The 27685-nt window shown below is 47.0% G+C and overlaps 1 protein-coding gene across 3 annotated transcripts in view; it reads right to left on the reverse strand.

The window, feature by feature from the left end:
- ABCC11 (ATP binding cassette subfamily C member 11) overlaps nt 1–27685 on the reverse strand; it is a 71676-nt gene that overhangs the window by 29296 nt on the left and 14695 nt on the right. The window contains exons 3-15 of one of the 3 annotated variants that reach the window (XM_026493697.4): nt 26540–26676; nt 23797–23955; nt 19831–19978; nt 18901–19134; nt 14491–14664; nt 13520–13667; nt 13215–13363; nt 11828–11935; nt 7879–8139; nt 6318–6389; nt 3892–4016; nt 2026–2098; nt 189–392 (exon numbers count right to left, since the gene is read on the reverse strand). In XM_026493697.4, the coding sequence (XP_026349482.3) occupies nt 189–392; nt 2026–2098; nt 3892–4016; nt 6318–6389; nt 7879–8139; nt 11828–11935; nt 13215–13363; nt 13520–13667; nt 14491–14664; nt 18901–19134; nt 19831–19978; nt 23797–23955; nt 26540–26676 (1992 nt within the window). Of the gene's footprint in view, nt 1–188; nt 393–2025; nt 2099–3068; nt 3479–3891; nt 4017–6317; nt 6390–7878; nt 8140–11827; nt 11936–13214; nt 13364–13519; nt 13668–14490; nt 14665–18900; nt 19135–19830; nt 19979–23796; nt 23956–26539; nt 26677–27685 lie in introns of those variants that run through there. The other 2 variants (XM_044382365.3, XM_044382366.3) reach the window with 2 other exon arrangements.

The following is a 27685-nucleotide window of genomic DNA, read 5'->3' on the forward strand; positions in this document are numbered from 1 at the left end:
TTTTACCAGCCTGTCCTCTCCACGTGGAGAACAGAAGAGATCCAGGTTTTTCACAACGCTCCTCAAATGCTGAGGTCTAGTCTGAGAGGAAGGGGTAGCCGCTGTGACTTTGTTACAGAATCAATGGCAGCAATGAGAGGATTGACGGTAGCCGTCGGTCGTGGCCAGAGCCCTGGAAGGGTGGTCACCTGTAGCTGGTGGGTCACCAGAATGACGGTCTTCCCCCTAAGCGTCTTCTTAATGCACTCCTCAAAGATGTGCTTCCCCACGTGGATGTCCACAGCGGACAGGGGGTCGTCCAGCAGATAGAGCTCACGGTCAGAGTAGACGGCACGGGCCAGGCTGATCCTCTGCTTCTGCCCCCCAGAGAGATTGAGGCCCCGCTCCCCGATCTGCAGACAGACCGCCAAAGACACTGTGTCTAGAGGATGAGCCCAGTGAGGCGTGCTCAAACCAGCCAGATGGCCAGATGTGACACGCTGAACCTCCTCGGTGCACACTCCTGGACACCTCATGATTGGGCACCCCTGGTATTTAAAAACCTCTTTTTCAACATTTGCTTACTAAGGAATGAAAAAAGTGATTTTCAGTTAGTGAAAATTTTATAACTCATAATTCGATGCAATGTTCCTAAACCCTTCAACGTCAGGCGATATTTTAAAACTTCAGCAATTTAGAAAATAAAACAAATCATTCCTAAGAAAGAGCACCTCCTTATGTCTTCTTTGGGTTTTAAATCTCTGTTGACAGCAACCATCGACTTGCAGGACCATCAGCCCTCGTTGTCTAAGACTGTTTGCACCGTGCACAGCCCACTCCACGCGACAGGGCTGCCACGGCCAGAGCGGGCTCTATTGTTGGTGTCAAGGGGAGGACCACCTCACACAACGCCTTACGTCAGGAGAGACTAAGAGCTGGAAACGGGCAACCAGAATTACTGCACAGTACGTGCAGACTATCGTGCCAGGCACCTGCTGGCTGGCCCATCCCTCAGTCAGCCCTGAAGACAAGGGCACCAGGGGCTAAGTCCCAGTCCCTGCTCTACCATGAACTCTTGTGGTCTCTGTAGAAAAGAAGCAGAGTCTAAAGAGCAGCTGCGTGACCTCTTTGTCACTGCTCTGCCTCTGGTTCACCACCGTGCGCCCTTGGACAGGCTCCTTGGCCCGCGTCAAGGCTTGGTTGCGCATTCAGTCCTCACTCGGCAGTTGCTTAGTAAGTGCCTACTGTGCTTGCTTGATACGCTAACACCGCCCCTGCTGGGCCTGTTCACAGCACTTTGTCTGTGTCTACGCATCCAAACCTCAGGCTTCATGAGGTCCATACTCACCGATGCCATTCTATAGACCAGACCTCCTTCTTTCTACTGAAGACATAACGCTGAACCAGACAACTGAGCTCTCTGCCCTCAAAGGTTTACAGGCCCCCCTTTAAAAGGAGGTAAATAAAAGCACTGACCTCCTAGAATGACCCGAGGCTCACCTAAGACAATGCGTTCAAGTTGCTGCAGACTGAGATAATAGATAATAGATAAGACAACAATATTGCAGATTAAAGGTGTCTACAGATGTGAAAGATGGTGAATTATCATGAAAATGTGAATCATACCGCCACTAGGAGGTCAGGCCTGCTGTTCCCACTGGCAAAGGAAGAGCGGGCCAGAGGGGGCAGGGCGGGAGGTGGGAGAGGGGAGGAAATGGGGCTAGATGGGGGGTTTCTCATCTTCACAGGGTCTCCACTGCTCTTGCTCCAAAAGGAGGAGTTTGAGGTCAGCCTCGCATCCTTGCGGGTAAGGTAGGCTCTTTGCCAGCTCTCACTGTAAGATGAGCCCCAGTTTCCTCCCTGGGTGGGGAAGGCTTTGAGGCAGCAGCTGCAGGGTCATGGGCTGCTTTGGGGAAACAGCCAGAGTCCCTCTCTACCTACCCAGGGAATCCTGGGGGCAGATTGCCACAGTTTTCTGAGGACCCCAGAAAACCATTACAAAGGCACCATCACAACAGAGATGGGTGAAGCTCGCCTCGCACTCACCTCTGTCATGTCTCCGAAGGGCAGAATTTCCAGGTCTCGGTGCAGGGAGCAGCAGTGGAGCACCTGGAGGTACCTGCAAAGGACAGAGAGCAGAAGGGACAAGTGACCCAGCTACAGGCCTTCCAGCCTTCCCAAGCTGGGAAGAGAAAGTTCTTGCATTCCACACTAAGAAATTTGGACTTGATCCTGCGTTTACCAGTAAAGCACACGGAAGCTTTTTGCATTTCCTTCTTCCCCTCATTTCTTTCAATCTAATACATTTGAACAGAACAACAACAACAAAAAGATACAGTGAAAAGCAGGTCTCTCTTGTCTTTGACTCTCAGTTGCTTTCCCAGAAGCAGCCACTATTACGGTTTCTTACGTATTCGTTCAGGAAGAATGTGGTCATATATGTTTGCATGCTGCGTATATAGGTTTGTATTGTTTGCACAACACCATAGTATTTTTTATATGGCTGCACCATAAATTGTTTCAATGACACCATAGTATTTTTTATATGGCTGCACCATAAATTGTTTCAATGACACCATAGTATTTTTTTATATGGCTGCACCATAAATTATTCAACCAGTGTCCTTGGGATGAGCACTGGGGTTGTTTCTAGTCTTTTGCTACAATGAACGATGTGTAATGTGAACACTATTGCATATGGGCCTTTGTGTTCATGGGTGACCCTCTCTACGCATTAAATACCCAGCAGTGCTGAGTCTAGCAATTGGTGCATTTTTATCTTTGACTAAATACTTCAAAACTGCCCAATGAGTTGTATCAGTCCAAAAGCAGAGCAATGACAAGGTGAGAACTATGTTTTGGGATACTTTCTGGAGGCGGGACCCAAGATGAAACAGAGCAGGAGAAGACTAGAGACAGGCGGCCATGGGCAGGGGCAGTGGGAACAGTGCAAGCAAGAGATCACAGGCGAGAACTGGCAGTGGAGATGGAGAAGAAGAGAGAAAGACAAGACCTGTTAGGAGATAGAGCTGTCCAAGGTGGGTGACCCATTAGACGTGAAGTATCAGAGGACAAGGCACCCGGCTCACCGCAGCACACAGTTCAGTGATGCCATTAAACCGAGTTGGACATCTTGGGAAGAGAAGCAGGCAAGATGGGGTTGCTTCTGAGCTGGTGTGGGACCTGACGTTGCGGAGGCACAGGACAGCCAGCGGCAGATTTCATCCACCTACGTGCCCCTCAGTGTTGCTCCTGGGGGCAGATTGCCACATCAAGCAAGCAGCCAAGGGAGGCCAGGGTCTGCCAGAGTCGGAACCACAACTACAGCGTTTGGGGCAGACTTTGTGAACCCTCCCCTGAACAGACTTCGCTCCTGACCTCCAAGTACGCGTCTCAAGCAGGTTGTATCCGGCCCCTGGGAGGGAGAGGCCATGAAGGGCAAGGACGGTGGCCGGCGGCCCACCAGACCATGAACCCAAACTGTTTTCGTCTACATCACACGACCTCATGACCCCATTTGTTTTACCTTTTGACGTCGAGGTGGGGAATCGATTAATACAAATGAAGTTTTGAAGTAATGTTTTTAGAGGGGGAGGGTTATTTTGACTCGTATAATATAACAGCGAAGCATGAAGTTTCTGATAACAACTGGGTTCAAATCGTGTTTCTAGCATATCCTCCAAGCTTTGTGAATTTAGGCAAATTATGTAACCTCTTGGGGCCTCAGCTGACTCACCAAGAAAATGGATATGATAATAATCTTTCTTTCACAGGGAGGGGAAAATACATTGACGCGTGTAAGGGAGCTCACAGCAAGTGTTAGCAGCTGTTGAATTACTATTAGCAGCGGGGGATCCCTCCCCCAACCAGCCCCATGCACCTGTGTCCTCTTGGACCCTCCCAGAAACTTACCGGGCCTTGTCATACTGGCCTCCCATGAGGATGTTCTCCCTGACACTACCCCCGATGATCCAGGCCTGCTGGGGAACATAAGCCAGGCTTCCGCGCACCCCCACCGAGCCCTCCAGCAAATGCATCTGCAACACAGTGAGTCCAGCCTCAGGGCCAGGCAGCACAGGGGAGGAACCTGCCTGGCTCAGCAGCCAAGGGCCCAGAGCCCACTCCCTCCAGGTCCTTGGGGGCTCACCTATGTAAATGGGACTTTTAACATGGTCCTGCCAGGCCCACCAGTGAGTCTGAGGGAAGGTCCTGGGAACATGGGGCAGCAGCCAGAGCCAAGCCAGGCCAGTTCCTGCCGTGACTTGAATCCAAGGTCTGCACTGAAGACACCCCATCTTTTTTTTCTCTTATTTCCCCAGCCCCATTCTCTAGCAAGGGGTGCCTCCATGCTCTTCACAGTGAGACAGAAAGTTCCAGGTCATTTCTGACTATCCTGAATATCAACAGAATTATTACCGATGTTGTTAGGTGTGATAATATCATCATGCACCGATGGGGAAATGTGCTAATTTTGGGGACATCGTGATGAAGTAATAAGTGGGAAAGTCTCATAATCTCTCTAATTAAAATAGTTCTACAAGGGTTCCTGAGTGGCTCAAATGGTTAAGCGTCTGCCTTCGGCTCAGGTCATGATCCTGGGGACCTGCGATCAAGCAAGGAGCCTGTTTATCTCTCTCTGTGTGCTCTCTCTCTATCAAATAAATAAATAAAATCTTTAAAAAAAATAGTTCTACACAATGTGTTTCTACAGAGATGTGGCAAAATATCAACTGTTGAATCTAGGTGGTGGGCATATGGGCCTTTAGTGTCTTCCTGCTTTTCTGTTTGATAAATTTAAAAACACACACACACACAAAAAAAGGCCATAACCGCCATCCCTACCACCCCAGGCATTGGACCTCATCACCCTGTACTCCTTCCTCTTTATGAGTCTATGTTCCTACTTCTGATTTGGAGCCAGGCTTTAATTAACAAGAACGAGACTTTAAAATGATATCTTTTTGTTTTTCCTTTATTAGATGGACAGTGACTGTTTTATTTCAAGAGGAAACTGAGAAACCACTAGCCACACAGAAAAGTGGCCTTGGATGGAGGCTGCCAGGAAATGTTGCTAGGGGGAAAAGCAAAGCTCTGACACCATGTGGACCTGGGTTTCAACCCTGGTCCCCCCCCCCCCCACCTGCTGTGTGACCTTGGGCAAGTCACCTCTCTGAACCTCATCTACTCATCCATAAACTGGCCATAATGGCCATGCCTTCCTCAAGGGGTTGCTTTCAGATTGAAAGAAAAAACGGGAAGCTTTCAGCACAGAGCCTGACATGCAAGTACTATTCAAACTATGTTTACTATTTTTTTTAAAGTAGACTCTTATCTTCCCCATTACCAAGAGGTTGGGGCAAGGCCATCACATGTGGGGCATGAAGAAGCGAGCTGTCAGGAGAGGGTTCTACGGACAACATGACCGCATTCCAAGGAGATGGTAAATTTGGCTATAATATTTGGGAGGAGGAGCTGAGGGAGGAGCTCGATAAAGGGAGAACCTTCTTGTTCTCCCAATAACATGGGAGGGAGGGATAACAGGCAAAGAGAGGAGGGGGCAGAGAGAGCGGCCAGGGACTGGGAAAGGCGGGGGCTGACTAGGGACGTGCTGGTGAGAACCCCCTTGGGGAGGCGGCCATAAATGCGTGCCAGGTGTTTTAGGGGTTGTTCAGTGAAAGGTGTGCAATAGGACCTCAATTGTTTGGGGGGAACAGGTTGGGGCTTTTTGGAAACTGGAGAAAGAGTGGGCTGACCCCCATGTCTGCCTGGCTGCAGTCGAGGCAGATCTCACGAATATCCACTGACAGTGGAATTGGAGGGTTCAGATCTCAAGGGCAGGGGCACCCAGCAGACATGCAAATTCTACAGCTGGAGTGCAGTAAGACTGTCCCATTCCATGCGGGAGGGCCTCCTCTCCCCCACCCCCCTTCCTTCCTCCTCCTCTCTCCCGCCGCATCGCACTCCTGAGGCTGTCTCACAAGGGACGCATGTCCCATTCTGAGTTGGGCGTCACGAAATGATTTTTATCATATTAAACGTTGAGACATGCTGTATCATCACCTTGATAGCTGGATGATTACAAACGGGGTGGGGAGAGCACAGAGAACAGGGGAGGGCAGACCTCCAGAGGACCTAAGAGGTCATACTCCTGGCTGGAGAGGGAGAAGGAGGTATAATTATAACATGCTTCCCCCTCGGTGTGTGCCCAACTGCTCTCAATTTATAAAAAGTGTATTGGCCCAGAGCCCGTTGAGCAAGAAAGCGATGGGGTGGCTGACTGGGGGAACGCAAGCGTGGGAGTCCCTGGACTGCCCACGGATGCGCGCGCAGTCACTTACCTCCCCCAGGATGGCTGACAGCAGGCTGCTCTTGCTGCTCCCGGTGCTGCCACAGACCCCCAACGTGGTCCCCTGCAAAGCCAAGGAGGACAGAGTGGCATTGGGACAGCACAAACCCTACTACTCACCCAGGGTGGATCTGTTGTTGAACACAATAGGACAAACAGAAAACAAATAACCACACCCACCCCAAGGCCCCTCAGACCAGCAAAAGCTCAATGCCGCACCCTCAGAGGAAGGAAGTTGCATGGAGGTGGTAGAGAGGAATTCATGGGTAGGTGGTCCTGTAGGGCAAGAAACCCAAATTCCACATCTGCACCTATTCTACTCTATGATCCTGGGCAAGTCACTTAGCCTTTCTGTGCCTCAGTTTCTTCATGTGTCAAACGGGGACAGTGAAGCCAGCCTCACAGAATTCATGCATACATTCACTCATTTATTCATTCACTCCTCCCTCAAATAGCGTTTGAGTGTCTCCCATGTACCAAGGGAGGAAGAAAAGAACGCTCATGCTACATTCCAGTGGGGGAAACATAAACCACAAAATAAGTAAATAATAGATGATGATAAATGATTTAAGTCAAACTCATTGGCTACTACGAACCAAAGCAATTTTAGATGGCTTGGCCAGCAAAGGCTTCTTAAAGCAGCTGTCATTGCCGCTGAGACCTGAACGAGAAGAAGGAGCCAGACACAGGAAGATCTGACAGTTCCAGGCTGTGCGAGCAGCAGGGGCAAAGGTCATGAGACCGGAACAAGGTTGGCCGCCAAAGTGCAACGAGAGAGCTAGTACAGGGAATGAGTGGGAGAAGAGGTGAGAGCCGCGAGCAGAGTGTTCAGGGAATACCTGGGCTGTATCTCAACTGCAGTGAGAGCTCACTGAGGGGTTTAAGCAAGAGAGTGACTTGAATTGGTTTATGGTTCAGAAAGAGCCCTCTGTCCACTGCATGGTAACGGATGGTAAGAGGGCAAAAGTGGAAACAGAGGGGCCGATAAGGAGGCTCCTAGAGCAGCTGGACAGCACGGTGGTGGCTGGGGCTAGGGCAGTGGGGGGCAGGGCGGTTGGTGAGAGGTGGCTGGATTCAGGAGAGGGCTGACAGGTGTCACCAATGGACTGCCTTGGTGGGAGGGAAGGAATGCAATCAAGTTGGACTTGAAAGTGCAAAGGCGAAATTTGGATAAGAAGGGAAGCTTGCCCTTGCAAATGTTAGTCAAAGACGCGGCCAGACAAGGCGAGTTCACGGAACAATCAGATTGGCACATACTGCAACTTAGTAAATGTTAGTCTCTTTCCCCTTGTCTCCCAGCATATAACACACTATTCTGGGTCTTGTTATTACAACAAACAAACAAACAAACAAACTTCTGGATGATCAGTTGATTCCCACTGAAGTATGAAAGACTTCTTCCTGTGCTTGCCCTCTGTGAACAATTTGTATTTAAAAGAGGGATTTAGAGACAGCAGTTTTTAGCCAGGGAAACAGTGCAGAGCCAGGAAGCTCGAGCCTCGGGCCCTGAAAGTCTGGCAGCCAGCCTGCCCGCACGGCCTGGCTAAGGCTACCTTTGACACCACGAGGTTTAACTTGTGCAACGCTGGGGCTAGGCTGTGCATTGTGTCCTCTGGCCCGAGGGCTCCTGGAGCTGGCTGAGCCCCGGTCCACCCCTTGGGAGCGTGCCCATTCTTCTCCAGCTCCACGGCTCCATTGACAATCCCAGGGAAGGTCCGTCGCCATGACAAGGTGGCCTCTTCCAGAACCACTGCTTTGCTGGGATCTTTCAATGCCTGGACATACAAAACAGGGCTCTCCTGGAGGAAAAATTTCTGTACAGACAAAAAGAAAGGAGGAAGGAGGGATTCAGTTCTTTAGTCTAACTAGAAATGTGTGCCCATTTTGCTGGCCTGCCTATCGGTCTGGTTCACAAACTCCTAAGAAACAGAGGGAGCTAGGTTCTGCTGGGGGGATTTCTCGATCAGGGTTTTCCAAATTTTGGACCACTGGGCCACTCTTTGATATCTGCATACTGCCCACTCTGTTCTTTTCTGTTTCATTTTACATGGGTGACAACACTGTGGAATTATCAGATACGTGTGCCGCTTTTCTAATTAAATTTCATTTATAACTATTCAAAGTAAAAAGGTCTGCCCATGTAACACACAGTGGGAAAACCCGTGTGGGAAAACTTCAAAGTGTGACCACGAGCAGGTCACTCCTCTCTGTGTCTCCATCTCCTTGGCCGGGAAACGTGCATGAGTGCTCGCATTAAAAGAGGGGGTGGGAAGAATGATCTCACTGCAGTCACATTATAGGCACACGTCTCTCCCTGGAGATTTGCTTAGAAAGAGATCTAGAAAGATAACTTCTTGACATTTTGGACAACGGTTTTTATCTCTAGGTAGTGAATGTTGAGCAATTTTTATTCTCTGTAACTTTTTGCACTGGCTGAACCTTTTACAAGGAGCACACAGGATTTTACAAAGATAAACAAAAAGCTATTTTCAAAAGAAAAAAGGTGGTCTCTTTTTTTAATTGAAACGTAGGTATATTGAGTTGGGTTAATTTTAACATTTGAGTCAAGACATAGAGCCTTCACTGGGAATTGCATGGGTCTCTTTATTTTGTTTAGTTAGCTGGGCATTTACTTGTTTAGTCATTTTAATAACAGTGAATACCCATGAGCCCACCACTGAACCCCAAATCCATAACTTTTACCTATCTATGGGGTACTTCCTCATCTCATGCCCTCCCTCCTCATGCCAAACCCTCCATGCCCTCCCCACTGGATAACCACTGTCCCCAAATTTTCATTCCCTTGCTTAAATTGTTATCATATATTTTGTAATTTTGTTAGATAAATTTTGAGTGATACACTGGCTTAATGAGTCCGTATGACAAGCACATATCTGGATATTAATAAATGCTGATAAACGGGTTTATAGGGAAAAGAAATGGGGGGGGTCCTCTTACCCCTGAATGTTCTAAGTGTATTCTCAGTCTCTAATTTTGTTTATGCCATTCAGTGCTTTTCACTTGTTGTTTTTAACAAACAGCACAAAAGAAAAATGGTCTGGAGACCCTTGCTGATAGCGTCCACTTGGGCCTTCTCTAGAACCCCAGTGTGCAGGCCTCCACAGCTCCAGCAGCCAGCTCACTTCCTAACTGTGGTTGCCTGCAAGGAGGGGTCCTCCCTGAGGGCTCACGGCTCTCTTCTCTCTGCCCTTTGAAGCTGGCACCCCAGAGTTCAAAAGTCAAGGGCATTTGGAAGCTGGGTGACAGCACCAGGGGACACAAAGGAGGAAGAAGGGATCATTCCTCCCCCTTCCAGCCTAGGGGTCTCAAGGTCAAATGCCTACAGGGCCAGATAGAAAACTTCGGTGGCTGGGGCACCTGGGTGGTGCAGTCGTTAAGCGTCTGCCTTTGGCTCAGGGTGTGATCCTGGCGTTCTGGGATCGAGCCCCACATCAGGCTCCTAGGAGCCTGCTTCTTCCTCTCCCACTCCCCCTGCTTGAGTTCCCTCTCTCGCTGGCTGTCTCTGTCAAATAAATAAATAAAATCTTTAAAAAAAAAAAAAGAAAAAAAAAAGAAAACTTCAGTGGCTGAAGCACGAGGAGTTAAAGATGCCCTGATGAGTGAGGGGACCCGGAGAGCTAGGGCCCATCTAAAGGGCCACGCCACGCAGCTCCAGCCCCGGGAGACACCCCCAGGTTCAAGATCTTTGCCCTCACCGTTACCCTTCCTGCCCCCTTCTGCCACCATAACTCACCATCCCTAGCCAAAAGCTCTCTAACCTCCGAGCTATCCCTCCAGGCAACCCTTCAGCGAACATCCTTACCCTTCAGAGCCCACACCGTAGCTTCCTCATCTCTGCCCACCCTGCGGGTGAAAACAGGCACAGAGGGGAGGATGGGAGAGCCTGGTGTACCAGTGGACAGGAAGAAGGCAGCAGGGAGCCCTGGTCAGCTGAGAAGTCTAGGGAGCTCCTGGGGCTATTCACAAGTAATGGACTGTCTTGTGCTTCCTCAGATAAGCGAAGTGCGTTCCAGCCCCAGGGCTTTTGCACTTGCGGTCCCTGATGCTTCATTATCATCATTCAGATTAAAAATCACCTTAACAGTGGGGCCTTCTGGGTCCAGCCTACCCAGAGTTGCCCCAGGCCTCCCCCACATACTCTCTAGAACATCGCCCATTTACTGACATCATAGCTCTTCATGTGATCTGATGTTATCTTCTTTGACCATTAATTTCCTGGCTAGTTGTCTGTTTCTAATACCGGATTGTAACTCCCTGAGAGCGGCATCCTGTTGGTCAGGCTCACAGTTGTCTTCTCAGTCTCAGTACTTGGGAGGTGGTAGGTGTTTAATAAATATTTTTTTAAGATTTTATTTATTTATTAGAGAGACGGTGAGAGAGAGAGAGCAGGAGCAGGGCGAGGAGTAGAGGGAGAGGGAGAAGCACGCTCCCCACCAAGCAGGAAGCCCAACGTGGGGCTCGATCCCAGCACTCTGGGATCATGACCCAAGCCGAAGGCAGACACTTAACTGACCAAGCCACCCAGGCGCCCCTCAATAAATATTTTTTGAATAAATGAAGAAATGAGTAAATGAAGAAGTTGGGAACTACAGGCATTGAAGTGAGAAGACTATAAAATATCTTTATAAATTGGTTTAGGTAAGGGGTTTTAAGCTCAGCTGCTGTAGGGGCAAGACCAGCTATGTAAAGAAGCGAAGTAGACTGTTGCTAGGAGGATAGATGGTAGGTAAAACAGCCCTGGTCTTGGAGCTGCGGTAAGGCACAGAGAGGCCGCAGCAAACCATATCTCTCTGCCTCATCTAAATATCTCACTGCCTCATTGCCTCAGCTCCAGATGTTTGTGGCCACAGGAGAATGTGGGTCAGATGTTCCCAGATCTTCCGATTATTCAGTAAAATCCAGAAATCTGATTTTTATATAGAATTTCCAGGTTTTTGGGGCGCCTGGGTGGCTCAGTCATTGGGCGTCTGCCTTCGGCTCAGGGCGTGGTCCCGGCTTTGTGGGATTGAGCCCCACATTAGGCTCCTCTGCTATGAGCCTGCTTCTTCCTCTCCCACTCCCCCTGCTTGTGTTCCCTCTCTTGCTGGCTGTCTCTATCTCTGTCAAATGGATAAATAAAATCTTTAAAAAAAAAAAAAAAGAATTTCCAGGTTTTTAAATGCAAGCAACAAAGACAATTTTTTTTTTTTTAAAGCAAAACCATCAGGGTAGCCCTATACAAACCTGGACGGGGTCTGCAGACCTCCTGTCTGAGACCTGGTTTGTATAGACTCTCCTAAGATCTCCCCAGGGCCTGATTCATCTGTCTTTCCAGCCCCCACCCCAGCTTGGGTACAGGAGGTCCCTGAGTTGGCCAATCCCTCTCCACAGAGGCTGGAGTCCGCCTCGGCCCGGGGTCACGTTCGGGAGCAACATCACACTGACCGAAGGCAAATGAACACCCAAACAGAGAGCCGGGCAAACAGTCCTCTGAGCACTCACCTTAAACCTGTCTGCTGCAGACTTGGAGTTCGTGAGGGATTTTACCGCAAAGGGCACAAAGAACACGGACAGCCGCATGGGAATCAAGGTGGCCACCACGCTGAAAGCCTGGGCAAAGAGGGGAGAAGGTGGTGGGGGTCACAGAGCTGTCCTTCTCTCTCCACCCCCTGGGGCCCCCATCCCAGAGCCAGAAGCCACAGAGGCAGACCTTCCCGTGCCAGGGACCGAGCCAGTATTTTGGGGAGACTGGAAAGAGTGGGGAAAGAGCACTCGTCTTAACATCTCTATGTCTGTAGGCCTGGCTCCTGTCGTAGCTCAGCGACCAGGTGATTCTGCAACTTTGGCCAGGTCCCCTCCCCCATTAAGCTGAGTTTTCCCATTGGCATAGTGTCGAAATCATCAAGTGGATACGGGAATAAAGTACAGGGAAACACCGAGAAAGTACACGTGAGAGAGCTCTGTCTACTGTCAACAGAGCTTGACACTATTATTGCTCTTATGATTGTATTCGGTCTTCCTTGCCTTACATACTCTACTCTTTTCTAATATTCCAAATGTCCCTGCGCTTCAAGCCCAATCCGTGCCTCACTCTCTCCTGGAGACTTTTCCTGGCTACAGCAGACCACCTTCGGCTCTCAGGATCTCAGAATGGGACCTCAAGTACCTTGGAGACTTTCCAATCCATGCCCCACCTCCACTCCCTTCTTCCTCCTTCATGGTGTGAGTGCCGTGCGACCCTAAACTCCTGCGGAGAGTTTCTCCTATAAAAGCCCCTGCGTCCACCCTCAAGCCTTCAGGGGGCTTCTCTAGTGCGTGCCTGGGCCACGCTGTCTGGAGCACAAACGAGCCATTGGCTGCAGACCCTCCTGCTTCGGGTGCAGTGTCCTGCCTCAAACTCATATGGATTCCAACCTCCCCCATAGCAGCCCCCTGACTTTTTTCCTCAGAGAACTGGGATTCTACCCCCAAAAGGCAGCTGCTGCTTTTCTGGGCCAGGGTCAGACCACAAAGAGAAGGCAGAAAAAGCTCTAGCTTTTATTTAAAGGATATTTTCAGGGCCCTATTTTGGGTTCGAACAAACGCCTTGATTTAGGATTCTCAGCCTCAAGGCATGTATCAGAACCATCAGGGCTTTATGCGTTTCGCCTCTCCTATATCCCCAGCGGACTTTGTCATCCCTCCGTCCCACAGTTGCTATCCAAGGGATGTCAGTTTGTCAGACAGATTGCGACGGAAGAAAGTTTGAGCATCCCAAAAGTTTGGAAAATCCAAATCAACATCTATTATCCATCTGCAAAAACCTTCACATCTTTGAGGGACATGGTCTAGGAAAAGACACAAAAGAAAAACTCCCTATCAATATGGGAGGGGGGAACAAAGCACTTGCCACTGAAACCGTGAGTTTCCGTTGTAAACACGTGTGGATAAGGAACATCACCGTTGTGGCCACCGTGGGGGCTATAAACAGGAACGCAGTGGTCAGGCTCTGGATGATCCCAGACATCTCCAGTAGTTGCTTTTCCTTCCTTCTGAGGTCTGAGAGATAAAAAGCAAATGCACGGAAATTAACCATAAGAACATTCTCCAGAGTACGGAACAACTCCCAGAGCATGAAAGAACTCCCCAAAAGGTGAGAGGCTTGGCTCACCATGGCGCCCCAAGGCTCTGAGCAGAAAACCAGATTTTCCATACCTTTAATTATTTTTTCAAATGGTTTCTCCCATGCATACATTTTAATCAGCTTAATGCAGGTGAGAACTTCACTGGTCACACGGATGCGCTGGTCGCTGACCTCAGATGTGTGATTGTGTATCTTAACAATCTTTTTGATCAGGAACACCTGTGGTCGGGATACAGCAAGAGCTTCTTTTGACAAGGGCGGAAGAGTTCACCCAGGCGTAAGCGTGGCAACTAGGAGTATGTCCAGAGGTAGAATCCAGATGTGGATTGAATACCTGGATTGAATCCTGGCCTGCTGGAATCCATTGTGACTCTAGATTCTAGGGTCCTGCTGAAGACTTAACAACGGAAACTTCTCCATCATGCCTGAGAGCACCTGTCTCACACATGCTGGGGGTGTTTCTCTCCTGTGTCCCAAGCCAGGCTTTGTCCAACTGAACACAAATACGACTTCTTTGCCTTTGGGCACCCTGACCCCACCCATAGTTACACCACCTTTTGATCAGAATACTTGTGCTGAGGGAGGAAAACACTTGATTTCAATAATTCAGAGCACACATAATCCAAGAGTCACTTCCTGTTTTGCCTAATTTTATTTCACCTGAATCTTGGTCAGCAAATGTGCTTCCCTTCCCTCCTCATCCTGTGCTCAGCCAAATGTTAAATGCTATCTGGGTTATTACATTACCATGTTCTGGGCAGAAGAGAAGGAACAAAAACCTTACATACAGGACATCTACTAAGGAAAGTCTGTGAAGCAGATAATCCCCGACAGAAATCTGTGAGATGGACTTTTGCACATTATATTCACCTCTTCTTTCTTTGGCCAATGGTGTGGCCAGAGAACAGCTTGAGGCAGAAATGGAAGCTGAAACTTAACCACAGTGGAGTCAATATTTCCACTCAGAGTTATCCCAGCTTCCGGAGCCCCGGGAGTTCTGGGGAACAACCAACATCAAATGGGTAGCAAAGAAAGACATTACCTCCACTGGTAGAATCAGGAAATAGCAAAGAGTGGCGAAGAGCACAGTGGGTCCAAGAATGATGTAGGAGGTGACAGTGCAAGCAATCAGCAATGAACAGATGATCCAGACCAGGGGGCCATAGTACACCCCTTCAAACAGGTAGTTTACGTCGCTGGCGAAGAAGTTGATGGCCTGTAAGACAGCAAAGCCCGTGGGCACAGGTACACCTCTTCGGGCACCTCGATGTGGCTACACGTGCAGGGGACGGGAAGGCTTGAGAGGCACAGTGGTAGAGACAAAAACACCAAGTTCATGGGGCGCCTGGGTGGCTCAGTCGGTTAAGTTTCTGCCTTCAGCTCAGGTCATGATCTCAGGGTCCTGGGGTCAAGCCCCACATCGGGCTCCCTGCTCCGTGGCAAGTCTGCTTCTCCCTCTCCTTCTGCCTCCGTGATCTCTCTCTCTTTCTCAAATAAATAAATAAAATCTTAAAAAACAAACAAACAAACAAAACACCAAGTTCACAGCTCTCCTCTTACTCTCTGTGTGACCTGGGTCCATTCCTATGGCACTCTCAGCCTCAGCTTCTTCACCTGTGAAGCTGGAATGATTACACCCACTTGGTACGGTTGTTTTGAGGATGTCAGTGAAATATAAAGTATCCGCCCGTAGGCTGTGCTCAGTAACAGTTCTATTTTCCTATACTGTTGCAACTACTTCCTATGTCCAGATTCCCCAGAGAGTTACTTCTAGTCTTCTATCTTATTCTATTCATTCTACTATTACTACTACTACTAATGGCTAAATTTTTTTTTTTAGGCAGGAGCTAAGTCTTTTTATCCTTCTTATTCTATTCTGCTATAGACTCTTCTATCTACTTCCTTGCTCCCTAACACATGCTGCCCAGTTCTGTGATATATAAAAGCTGACATTGCAAATCACGAAATGTTTAAGGACCCAAACTGTGAATGTCTTTTAGAACGACCAACCTGAATGCCTTAAGAAGTGATTTCTTTTTCACTTGAAACTGATCTCCTTCCAGTTCCCAGGATGTGCCCCGGGCTGAACATTTACAAAAATTTAAAGCGTATGGCTTGGCACAGTCACTTTGGAAGAGAGTTGAACAGTATCTTTAAAAGTTAACGATTGCACAAACCCCATGACTTGGCTATTTCGTTTCTCTGTTGAGAAACACACATGCGAGAAGAAGCACATACAAGGACATTTACCGTGGCTGTACTTATTAGCAGCAAAACCCTGGACATATTCTAAATGCGCATTGGTGGGGAAAGTTTAAAGCATCCACCCAAGGAGTATTAGATAATATTGGTTCCTGGAGCAACCTGTCAGAGTTCATGTCCCAGACCTCTCATGGAGTAGCTGTAGAACCAAAGACACATTCCCCAGTCTCTCCGTAAATGGGAATTTTATCAGTAAAAATGGGAATTGATAAAATGGGAATTTTATCAGTAAAATGGGAATAATGATACAACCTACTCCATAGCACTGATGTGACAACTGATGAGATAATGCATATAAAACACTTAATTTTGCCACATTGAAAATGCTCTAAGGTGGGTGGGGGAAATGGGTCATGGTGGTCAAAAGGTAAAAACGTTTAGCTATAAAATAAATAAGTATGGTGACCATAGTTAATATTGTATTGTGTATCTTAAAGTGGCTAAAACAGTAGACCTTAAAATTTCTCATTGCAGGCAAAGAATTATAACTATGAAAGGGTGACGAATGGTAACTAAACTTACGGTAGTGGTTATTTTGCAAGACAGATTAAATCATTACCTTGTATACCTTGGAATAAAACAACATTTTATGTCGATTATATCTCAATAAAAATGGGGGGGAAGGAAATGCTACAATTATATGTAAGCATCATTAAAAAGGAACAAGGAAGGTCTGTACGTGTTAACATGGGAGGCTGAGAGCTAATGAGGAAAGAAAAATTTCAAAACAGCACAGTGTAGCATCTTTGATGTAAAAACTCACCCAAAAAATTATATCATGCATTTTCTAATAGTAAAACAAAGTGGCAGAACACTGTAAAATGTCGTGTCATTTACGTAAAAACACAGGCACAAGATAAAATATGTTTTCCACGGGTGACTTGCATGTGTACCTAAACACACTTTAAAAAGTCTAGAAGGGGGGCGCCTGGGTGGCACAGCGGTTAAGCATCTGCCTTCGGCTCAGGGTGTGATCCCCGCGTTATGGGATCGAGCCCCACATCAGGCTCCTCTGCTATGAGCCTGCTTCTTCCTCTCCCACTCCCCCTGCTTGTGTTCCCTCTCTCGCTGGCTGTCTCTATCTCTGTCGAATAAATAAACAAAATCTTTAAAAAAAATAAAAATAAAATAAAAAATAAAAAGTCTAGAAGGACACAAGCCGAATTGATCGTGGTGGTCACCTCCAGGCATAAGGGAAGTGACGGGGTCTGGGGAGTCATCTATACCACTTTATTTTGCTTCCAAGGAGAACGTATGCAGGTGTTTTTTAAATTAATTTTAAAATAAAATTTATGGAAGCAACTACCTAGGACTTCTCATGTGAGCAGCTGAATCCCATCCCCACTTCCAAGTGGGCCATCTTGTCTTCTGTTCATGAAGATGTTTGGGGAAAGTTGGCCTTGCACACAGCAGGGGCTCAGGACAGAGGCACAGGGAAAAGGAACCAGGGCAGGCCTCCCTGCAGAAAGTTTCCTCGGCAAGGCAGGTAAGTGCCCTGGTTCAGAGCCTGGACCCTGCTGCCGGGCTCTGCTGCTTACCAGTCACATGACTTTGTGTAGGGTTCCTACTCCTTCCTTGCCTCAGTTTCTGCCTCTGGGACCATGGGAACAATAACAGAAACTACCGCGTAAGACGGTTGTCAGAGCACTGACGGAGCTAACAAAATAAAGCCTTGGGGACAAGGTCTGGCTTAGTGGAAGTTAATAATTACTACGATGGCTGTCCTAAGATAAACAGGGGGAAGGGCTGCCGTGGATCGCAGCTTCAGTCGAATGCAGAACGACAGGAAGCCCCCATGCTCGAGGCCTAAGAGAAATCCGCAGTACAATTTAACGCTTCTGAACCGCTGTCCTCTTGCTATGCGCTTTAAATGTACTAACTCGTTTAATCCCGTGAGACAACAATCCTGTAAGGCCGGCCTTATTATTCCACAGCTCCAGAGGGACTGAACAAGTTGCCTCAGGTGACAGCACTAATAAAATGGTGAAGAATAATGTTAACGATGATAACAAATATCTCATGTTGGCTCCCAACTGAGTTTAGAGAAAGCACCCACTTGATGGCAGTGGTTAATTTAGCAGATTTTTTTTTTTTGACATCTGTCCTGTGTAATTCAAATGTTGGCATTTTGAGGAATAGAGCAGTGAATCTGAAAGGGTTTGTGTCTTTAAAGGGAGCTCATGTTAGTGGGGCAGCCAGGTTTGTGCTTGGTGGGGACTGGGGGTGGATGGGGGGCTTTAGCGATATTGTCATGAAGGAGAGGACATCCATGAAGGATGAATGGGATTACAAAAGGGCAGGGGTGGGGTGATGGGAGCAACATTGCCAGGAGGTGGAAATGCCTGATGTGTTTGAGGACTGAAGTTTAGCCCAGCCTGGCTGAAGGAAGGAAGCCAACCTAGGGCTGGAGGACCGGAGATGGGAGGAGGTGAGGTTGGACAGTTGCTGAGGCCAGATCACAGACGGGTCAAAGCAGTGTTGCCTTTTCCAAAAATTCAAATGTGTGTTTCAATATAAAAGTAATCCATGCTCCTCAAAGCAACTGGTAAGCAATAGAAAAATAGGGAATGTGAAATTGAATATACAAAATTCCAATACTCCCATGACCATGGTCCTAAGTTGGGGCATCTTTCTCCGATTTCTGTCAACATTTGTATGTATGTGTTATGTGGTAGAAGGATCAAGAGCAGGGAACTGATACACCAATAACCATAACCAGGCAGCTCTAAGTACTCCTCTTTTGCAGACAAGAATCAACACAGAGAGGTGATCTACAGTTGCCTTTCCCTTGATTTCCCTGAGCTATGCCGCCCATCCATACCCTCCTCCCCAGGCTGGCCGAGGGGAGGCACTTTCCAAGATGCTTCTACTGAGGGTTTGTGTCTTTTTGTTCACTGCTATATCCCCAGCGCCTAGCACAGGGTCTGGCCCAGAGTCGACCACAGTAACGATGTGTTGAATGAATGAATCCATTTTGTCCAAAGCCCCTGAATGCAAGTGGCATCTCCCTGGGTTACTGTTGACCTGCTCTCACGTCCTCAGAGGCACTGTTGATGATTATCCATACTCACCCTGGGAATTACTTCCTTTCTTTCCTAACTCCATTTCCTCCCTCCCTTGGCCCCCAGGGCAGGGATGTCTGGAAGAAGGCTAGGCAAGTATGGCCTTCGATATAGTCCCAGGCACTTACCTCTCCAGTGGTGACGTGTGTTAGAGCCTTAAATTGCATTAGTTTCTCAAAGGCAAAGGAGGCAACAGCAGAACGAAATCTGATGGCTGTGCGCTGGTTTAAGACCCAGCAGGAGCACAAACCCAGAGACTTTATGCATTCCGTGAAAAAGAGCGCCAAGCAGAGTCCCACGCCATAGACAATATTCCCTGATGGTGCTTCAGAATATTCCAGGATCTTTGGTATAACCAGCATCTAGGAGGAAGCAGGAGTTTGGATTACTCAGTACTCCAGTTTTCTTCTGGAGAGATTTGCACCTGTCCCATCACATGCAGTCTAGGCCAGATGGTCAAAGTGCCCTACCCTCCTGCAGGCCAACTGGTGAGCATGTGACCCCAGCTGGGGCAATGAGACTTACTCTCTGCAATCAGAATCTTGGGCCAAGGACCTGGAGGACAGGAAATCAAGTTGATTCATCTCAACCATGGTACATGGAGGAGACCACTAGTTCCTGCCACCTCCATTCCCAGAGCTGCTCAGCCACTTCTCGAAGCAGCTAGCTTGTACCGAGTCAGGATATGTTCTAGGTGCTTTATATATTTATCTCATGTAAATGCACTCTGAGAGGCAGGTAATGTCATGTTCTCCGTTTTGTACGCAAGGGTTTCCATGAGGTCTACCACTAAGGGTGTCATGGGTTCCTTGAAGAAGCTAGGGTAAACAGATTGCCCAAAGTCACCCAGCAATTAAGTGGCAGGGCCAAGGTTTGAACCCAAGCAACGTCTGCAGAACTCAACACTCCAAACTACTGCTAGCTCTACTCCCTCCAGAAGCTCTTCAGCTGCTGAGTGGCAGCTGAGAGACCAACAATCCCCAACTCCAGGCATGAACTTGAACGTGCTAATCTCTAAAGCCCAGAGTCCCCCAAACGTCACGAAGCTAGCCACTTACTGGCCCTAGCACACCCGAGACAGAGAAGACGCAGCCCAGAAATATATCGAAAAGAGCCCTTGTTCTTTGGAATCTCATCATCACTCGAAGCACTGAAGCTTTTTCAATCCCATGTCTTGAGACTTCTTCTTCCCAAAGGAGGCAGAGCCTTCAAAAGAGGAAAATTGAGCCAGTGAAATCTCTTTGCATAGAGTACTTCAAGTAAATCCCAGACGTATTTCATCTGCAAATGCTTCAGTATGAGCGTCTTCCAGATAAGGCCTTTTAAAAAAACTACAGTGACATACAATAGTTATTAATTAATAGTCATTAATTAATAGCTATTAATTATTAATAACTAGTAACTGACATGTATTAATATAATATATTAATCACATATATTAATAAAAATTCCTTGATGGCATTTAATACCGGGTTGGTATTCGAATTTCTCCAATTATGTCAAAAACATGTTTTTATAGATAGTTTGCCCAAATCAAGACCCCAAGGAGATCCACACATTGCACTTACATGACAAATCTGATATGCTTCTTGCAACTCATTTTAACCTGTAACAGCTTCCCCTTCTCTGCATTTCCTGCCATTTGTTTGTTGAAGAAACTGTGTCATTTATTCCATAGAATTTCCCACATTCGGGATTTGACTGGTTACATCCCTATCGTGTTGTCTAACATAACGTTCTGTGCCCCGTATTTTCTATTAAACCCCTAGCTAGATCTAGAGGCATAGTGAAATTCAGAATTCAGGTCAGTGGCAAAAATACTTAATAGGCCATGTAGTGTACTTCTTTTGCATAACGTCGGAAGACATGGTGTCTGGTGTCCTGTTATTAGTAACGTTCAGGGTATCAGTGGGCTGAGAAGTATCAGGCTGACTCATTCCCTGCCATTCATTCCCCCTCATTGATGACCATTGCCTAAATTCACTTCCACTAGGGCTGGCAAAATCTGATTTCTAATTCTAGCATTTCTTCTGTATTTAGTAGTTTGAATTTTTCTATAAAAAAATAACTTTCAGGGCACCTGGGTGGCTCAATCGGTTAAGCATCTGACTCAGCTCAGGTTTTGATCCCAGGGCCGTGAGTTCAAGCCCTATGTTGGGCTCCACGCTGGGTGTGGAGCCAACTTAAAAAAAAAAAATGAAAAAGATAACTTTCCCTCATCAACTATTTTTTTACCCTGAAATATAGTTGGTTAAGGAAATAACCTAAGACTTGAAATAATGCCACTCTTTCTTTTTATACAAATTAAGATTCATAAAACCCAAAACTCTGACCTCCAGAAAGTGCCTCCATGTATTTCAAAGTCCCCCAAAGGGTGCCCCAATGTTGGATCACCTCATCAAAAGTGGGCCCTCATTTTGCCAATCTGCGTTAACGAGGCCTAGGCTGTTTATGTTATATCAGCAAAACAGGAACACCGAAAAGATTTCTTTGGGGGAAAAAATTGAAAAACAATATTTCAAAAAAGCATCAAAGAAGTTACCATGACAGAAATTAAGAACTCTGTTGACTCACTTATCCTTCTTTTTTGTTTTGTATTATGTTTGATGCAGGAGCTGGTAACGGGAAAATAATCATTGTGGTGCTTCTGGCTTCCAGAGTCTCAATCCGGCCCTGGATGCTTCCCACGCATCCACGATCCAGTCTGTTGGCTGCAATCACCATGTTGGCATCTGCCCTTTTCCTTCCTGGCTCCTGCTCCACCCTGTTTGGTTCACTGTCTGGAAAGCAATTACCACTGCCCATGATGAGAACATCAAGGACTATGCCAAGGGACTCCAGGCTCCCCGAAGCTTCCACTCCTTACAGAGCAGGAGCATGGCGGGCCACCCTTTGTGCCCAGGGCCTGAGGGCAGCGTGGCTGGTGCATGTTCTCAAACAGCTCTATCAGCTTCTGCTTCTCGTCTTCTGCCACCAAGTCTCTCATGGCAGGCAGTTCTAGCCCTTTCTACTCCTTACTCCTGCAGTCATTGACACTCACCCCCAGCCTAAAGCCGGAAAGGAATGGACACCATGAGAATTTTCCTGTCCTACATTCCCTCACCTGCCATCAAACCCCCAGGCTGCTTCTTCCTTCCTGATTTATAGAATATCTGCCCCATGCCATGCCCATGAACGTGGGCCAGACAACTTGCGGGGGTAGGGGAGTGTCTGGGCCCTAGGTCAATAAAGCAAACATGTCCCCATGACACCCATATGTGCTAGAGGATTTTATTGCCTGTGGGCAGTATTACTCAGGCCAAACCGTGGGGCTGCCTCTCCTTATTCCAGCTCTACCTCCACATACAACCGAATCCACAGAGACAAAAAGCTCCAGACGTGGTCCTAAGTGACCCGCAGCTTGCCCTCCGTGCTCACAGCCACCGTATCACATTTCCGGCCATGATTACCAGAGTCAGAAGACTTGCTTTCAGACTTCACCTCCTCCCCTCATTAGCTAGATGACTCCGAGAACATCATTTGACTTCTCTTAGTCATCAGTCTCTTCACGTGTAAGGTGGGGAGAATAGCATCCACCCTGTTCACTTGTGCTCACAAAGGAGGTGATGGGTGGGGAAATGCTCTGTAACTATAGGACGATGAAAACTATGGAGAATTAGGACAATGATACTAAAGACGATGGTGGTGAGAATGGCGATTCTGCCACTGGGCTGATGACCGTGGTGGTGACGGGGATGGCTGGCAGTGTGTCAGCGAAGACTCACGGAAGTCAAAGCAGTTCTTCTGAAGGGCTAGGGAAGATGTACCCCAGGACTCTGCCTGTTCAACGGGGAACACAAAGAAAGAAGCCTCTCTAAAGGCGTGAATGCACGGATCATTATTTTTTCAAGTCAACACCCCAAAGTGGCGTGAGGGTGAAAGTATTGGTAGACAGACACGGTGAGTTACAGAATAAAAACGGCAGAATCAGTGCACTCGAGGTGAACAGACATAAGTCAGGGAACCCTGTACTCATCATGGTTAGAGAAGAACAACCAAACATCTCACTGATTGCCTATTATGCACTGGACATTTTTCCAGGTGCTTTAAACTGAATACGTCATCTCTTCTGACTCTTGAAACAATCGTATGAAAGACCGTGAGATTGATTTTATGATCCATTATTTGATGCATAAGGACGCAGGGTTTCTGGGAGGGTGAGTGACTTGCTGACGTCATAACTGGCCAGCAATGAGATTCGGGGCGACATCTGGCACCATGCAAGAGGTGGGTGCTCCCTGAAAACTTTTTTTTTCTTTTACTGTATAATTCTGAGAAGCAATGGGTCAATGTGCTTCTGGTTTCTCAGTGCCCACGGTACACGAATTTGCTTTGTAAACGAATCTCTGAGACGTGGCAATAGTAGGCCACGTTTCACAAACTCCCTTGACCGAGGAATGCTCTTTCCAGGGAAGTTCTTACGGGATGATCATTTCCTGGAACGCATTTGGAAAATGCCGGTCTCTACCTGGCGTCTCTCATGAAGTGGCTACGGGTAGGAACGTGAGTACAAAACTTTTGAAATCACTTATTCGTTCCCCTCCCCCCACTTAATCCTCATATTACCTCGTGGTACAGGAAACTCAATCACACAACTAGTTAGTGATGACTTAAGGACCAGGAGACTAATCCCTTCACCCAAAATTTAATGTTGAGTGACACAGATAACCAACCGCCTGATCCAGAAGAAAAGCAAAAGGGACAAGAAGCAGTAATTTCTAACTTTCTTGGGGTCCTGGGCCCCATATCTGATAAAAGATAACAAATCCCTGTTGCAGACACAAGTTTCTAGCCATATTTATAAAATAAGTATACCATTTCAGGGGGTTCGTGAACTACAGTGAGGCCTCTTGATACCGAGGAAGAGCCAATATTCTTTGGGTGTCTAAAGATGGGCCTACCTGCTACTTTTCAGCATCTCTGGGCGCCAACCGCGCGAGACATGGCCTTGAACCAATCCGGTGGCTTGCCCGATATGACTTTACCTTTTAGCATTTTTGTCTGCGGCGTCATGTACCGACAGCTGGGGGATGGTGCTCTCATCCAAGCGTCTCCGTAACCCTAGGATCATGAGTGGGGTGAGCCATGACACCGTGAGGTAGGAGAACAGGCCAGCGTCATCCTGGGGTTGTGGGGCCGGAAACCTAGCAGAGAAGTCATAGGTCATGTAGTTGCCCTTGGTTTTTTTTAAAGATCTTTATTTATTTGAGAGAGCAAGCACGTGAGAGAGAGACAACGTGAGAGAGAACACGAGCAGGGGGAGTGGCAGAGGGAGAGGGAGAAGCAGACTCCCTGCTGAGCATGGAGCCTGACCCCAGGCTCAGGGCTTGATCCCAGGACCCTGGGATCATGACCTGAGCTGAAGGCAGACATTTAACCCACTGAGCCACCCAGGAGCCCCTGTAGTTGCCTTTATGACATAGGCTCTAAAGACAGAAAATTAAGCCAAGAGCAAGATTTTGCAGGAATAAATTATATACTATGTAAAAACCACAGTGTGGCCATCTGGATATATAAAACAGTATGGGTGGTTTTTTTTATTACTCTATTATGTGTGATAATTAAAAAACAGAAACAACAAAAATACCTGTCAATAGGGGAATGACTCAAAAAGAAAGAAAAGAAGTAGGGTATGTGGAAAACAGTGCAGAAGTGTCCAAAAATAGAGTTGATCTCTATGTGGAATATGGAAAGAGCTCTAAGCATAGTAAGCAAGAAAAAAAAAGCCACTTGCAGGTCAAGAAATTCAGTATATTTTTACTTATATAAAAAAAAGGAAGAAATGAGAGAAGGCAAACAAAACTGCATCTATAAAGTCAACCACTATTAACAATTATATATACACCATATGTATACACACATTTATGTATGTATATATACATTTATATACTTACATATTATATGTATATGTGCATTTATGTTTTTATAAGTACACATTTGTATACATCCATATAGATACATTCATATCAAATTTAATAGCGGTTGACTTTGACAAAGGGATTAGAATTGGTAAAAGTACAGGAAAAGAGATTCTCACTGTTTCATGTTTTCTATATTTTGCTTATGTATTTTTCATAAAAACAATAAAAATGGAATAAAAAGTAATAAGTAAGAATGATAAGGTCACATCCCTGGAAACGATTCACAAATACAGAAATAATAATTGGACAAGGGTATTGGCATTGGGTATAACTTCTACTCTTTTTTCAAAGTTGCCTTTAAGGCCGCGTGTTTCGATCTGAAGAAGATTCAATTAAAAAGAAGACTTGGAGAGAATGATGAGAAGACAAAAATGCCAAATGCCTGGGAGGTTTTTGTTTTGTTTTGGACTCTGGGCTCTTCTCCACTCGGTGGCCCTTCCCCTCCTCACTGCCCACTGGCCCCCCCAGCTGTGCGTTCTGGACAAGGCTGGCCACACCTTTGCCCAGAAGCTGGAGAGAGGAGGGACTGAAGGGAGGATGGGGATCTGTACCAGGTATCACCAGATATGTGGGGCCATGTGCAATTGCAGAGAAAGGGCTCGCGTCTGTGAGCTGCTGCAACACTGGAGGCCCGACAGGAGCAGAGTGTTCCTCTGGATGAAGTTACCCAGGCCCACTAAGTACCCAGGTTCTCTGTTCTCAGTGGAGATGAGAGCAATCCTGGGGAACAACGTAGCCAGCAGAGAAGGGAGCTCAAGTTTTTTAAAAATAGGAAAACAACTACTGTTCGTTGATAAAATCTTAGCAAACGTGAGAGAGAAGAGGGGATTGTACCTACAAAATGGAGTCCTGGGGACGAAACACTGAAGAATCAGCCTAGAAGAACGTTAAGGTCCTGTCCCTACCTGATGAATAAATGAATTCTGTGCAGGCCCCTGAGAGCAAGTCTGCATGAGTCAGAAGGACATTGGGGGAAGGTTATTTTCAACTATGGTTTACTGGACAAGGATACATCAAATTTTTTCAACTCTTGTTTAAGGGTAACATCATAGAGCATTCAGGCCCTTTCAACAGCCCCCCATTTCTCTTAGAATGAAGACCAACAAACTTAATGTGCCCTGTGGAGACTTGCATCCCTCTGCAGTCTTGTCTCATGCTACGTCCCTTATCACACATGACTCCACTGACACTGGCCTCCTCAATTCCTGGACACGTCATGTTGTGTCAGGGTCGAGTCTTTGCACATGCTGTTCCCTCTGCCCAGACCATTCTTCCTTTACTCTGGCCTCGTAAAATCTTGTTTATCCTCTAGGACACAGCCTAAGTACCAAGAACCTACTAAGTTGTCGCTGTTCCATTGTTCCTCAACACCCCCACACTTCTTCATAATACCATCTTCGAGCAGCTTATAACCATGTTTCTTTAGGAGTTTACTTGCTTATTGTCTTTCTCCCCAATGTGTGGTCCATAATGGGCAAGAATCATGTCTGTCTTGCTTGCTGCTGTTTCCTGGAGGTCTAGGACAGTGCCTCGCAATGTAGGTGCTCAATGAATCCCTGTTGGATGGATGGATGGATGGATGAATGGACAGATGGATGGACAAATGGATGGATGGACGGACGAGTGAGTGAATGAGCTGACTCTGCCTCTCTGATGTGCCTCAGGCTGCTCTGGAGGTATTTGGCTGTGGTGGGTGACATGACTGTGTGGAGACATGTAGAGACATCTTTGGGAAGGGTCTAGGTGTTAAGGTCTGAGGAGCATTGCCCTAAAGGGTACTGCCCTCTCCCTCCCCCTCAGAACTCACCTTGGCTTGGGACGGAAGGGAATCATGGTTCTCCAGGCAACATCGTACTTCCCCCAAGGGAGGACTGTCGCTATCTCTGGTTCCTCAGGCTTCCTCACCTGCTGGCTCCAGGGGCCATCTCCTAGAGCGTAAGTATTCTTGGGGAAGAAAAACCGAAAGAGCATCAGTTTCCCGACCAATCTCATATATACTATTCTGGAGTGTTCTGGAGTGTTAAAGCAGCCACCCAAGGACAATGGATCTTCCCACTTCCAGCTTCCTAAAGAAAGGCTGCTAGAATCAGACAGAGAAGGACAAACCCTATATGATCTCACTTATATGTGGAACCGAAACATGACAATCATGGAGCGCTCAGAGAACAGATTGGTGGTTGCCAGAGGTGGGGGTGGGGTTTGGGTGAAATGGGCAAAGGGGGGCAAAAGGTACAAATTCCAGTTATAAAATAAATGTCATGTGGCTGTAATGTACAACATGGTGACTATAGTTAATAACACTGCACTGTAGGTTTGAAAGCTGCTAAGAGTAGATCTTAAAATTTCCCACCATAAGAAAATTTATAATTACATGAGGCGATGGATGTTATGTTGTAGTAACTCTTTCACACCCTGTACAAATATTGAATCGTTATGCCATACACCTGAAATTAATAAGTTTTATGTCAATTGTACCTCAATTAAAAAATAAATAAAAGAAAGGTTGCTGGGTAGGGAATAAGCGGTGGGCCAAGAGGCAGGACAACTGGGTCCCAGCCTTGGTTTTGCCTACATTCACGAGGTCACTCTGGGCAGGCCACTCCACCTCCCCAGGTTTTTATCTGTCATACACACTTTAGACAAGAATAAAGGGAGCTATAGTTAGTCACCCACAGAATGTGAGACCAAGTCACCCTCTGGGGTAAACCTACTAAAAAGAAATCAAGAAGTAAGAAAGTAACCCCCAAACATTACATGTGACCCTTTTGATAAAGTGGGAAACAACTAAAATTTTTAAAAAAATATTATCTTTAGGACTTCATATAGAATAAATAATACTATCTCAAAAGCATAGTAAGGAATTGATGAGAAAAGATTTGGGAGAGTGGTTACTTCAGGTAGGGAAGTTGGGTAGTGAAGTGAGGGGAGGTCCAACAGCTGGATGTGATTGTCA

Source organism: Ursus arctos, unplaced genomic scaffold (genome assembly GCF_023065955.2).
Source record: "Ursus arctos isolate Adak ecotype North America unplaced genomic scaffold, UrsArc2.0 scaffold_19, whole genome shotgun sequence".
Taxonomy (NCBI): domain Eukaryota; kingdom Metazoa; phylum Chordata; class Mammalia; order Carnivora; family Ursidae; genus Ursus; species Ursus arctos.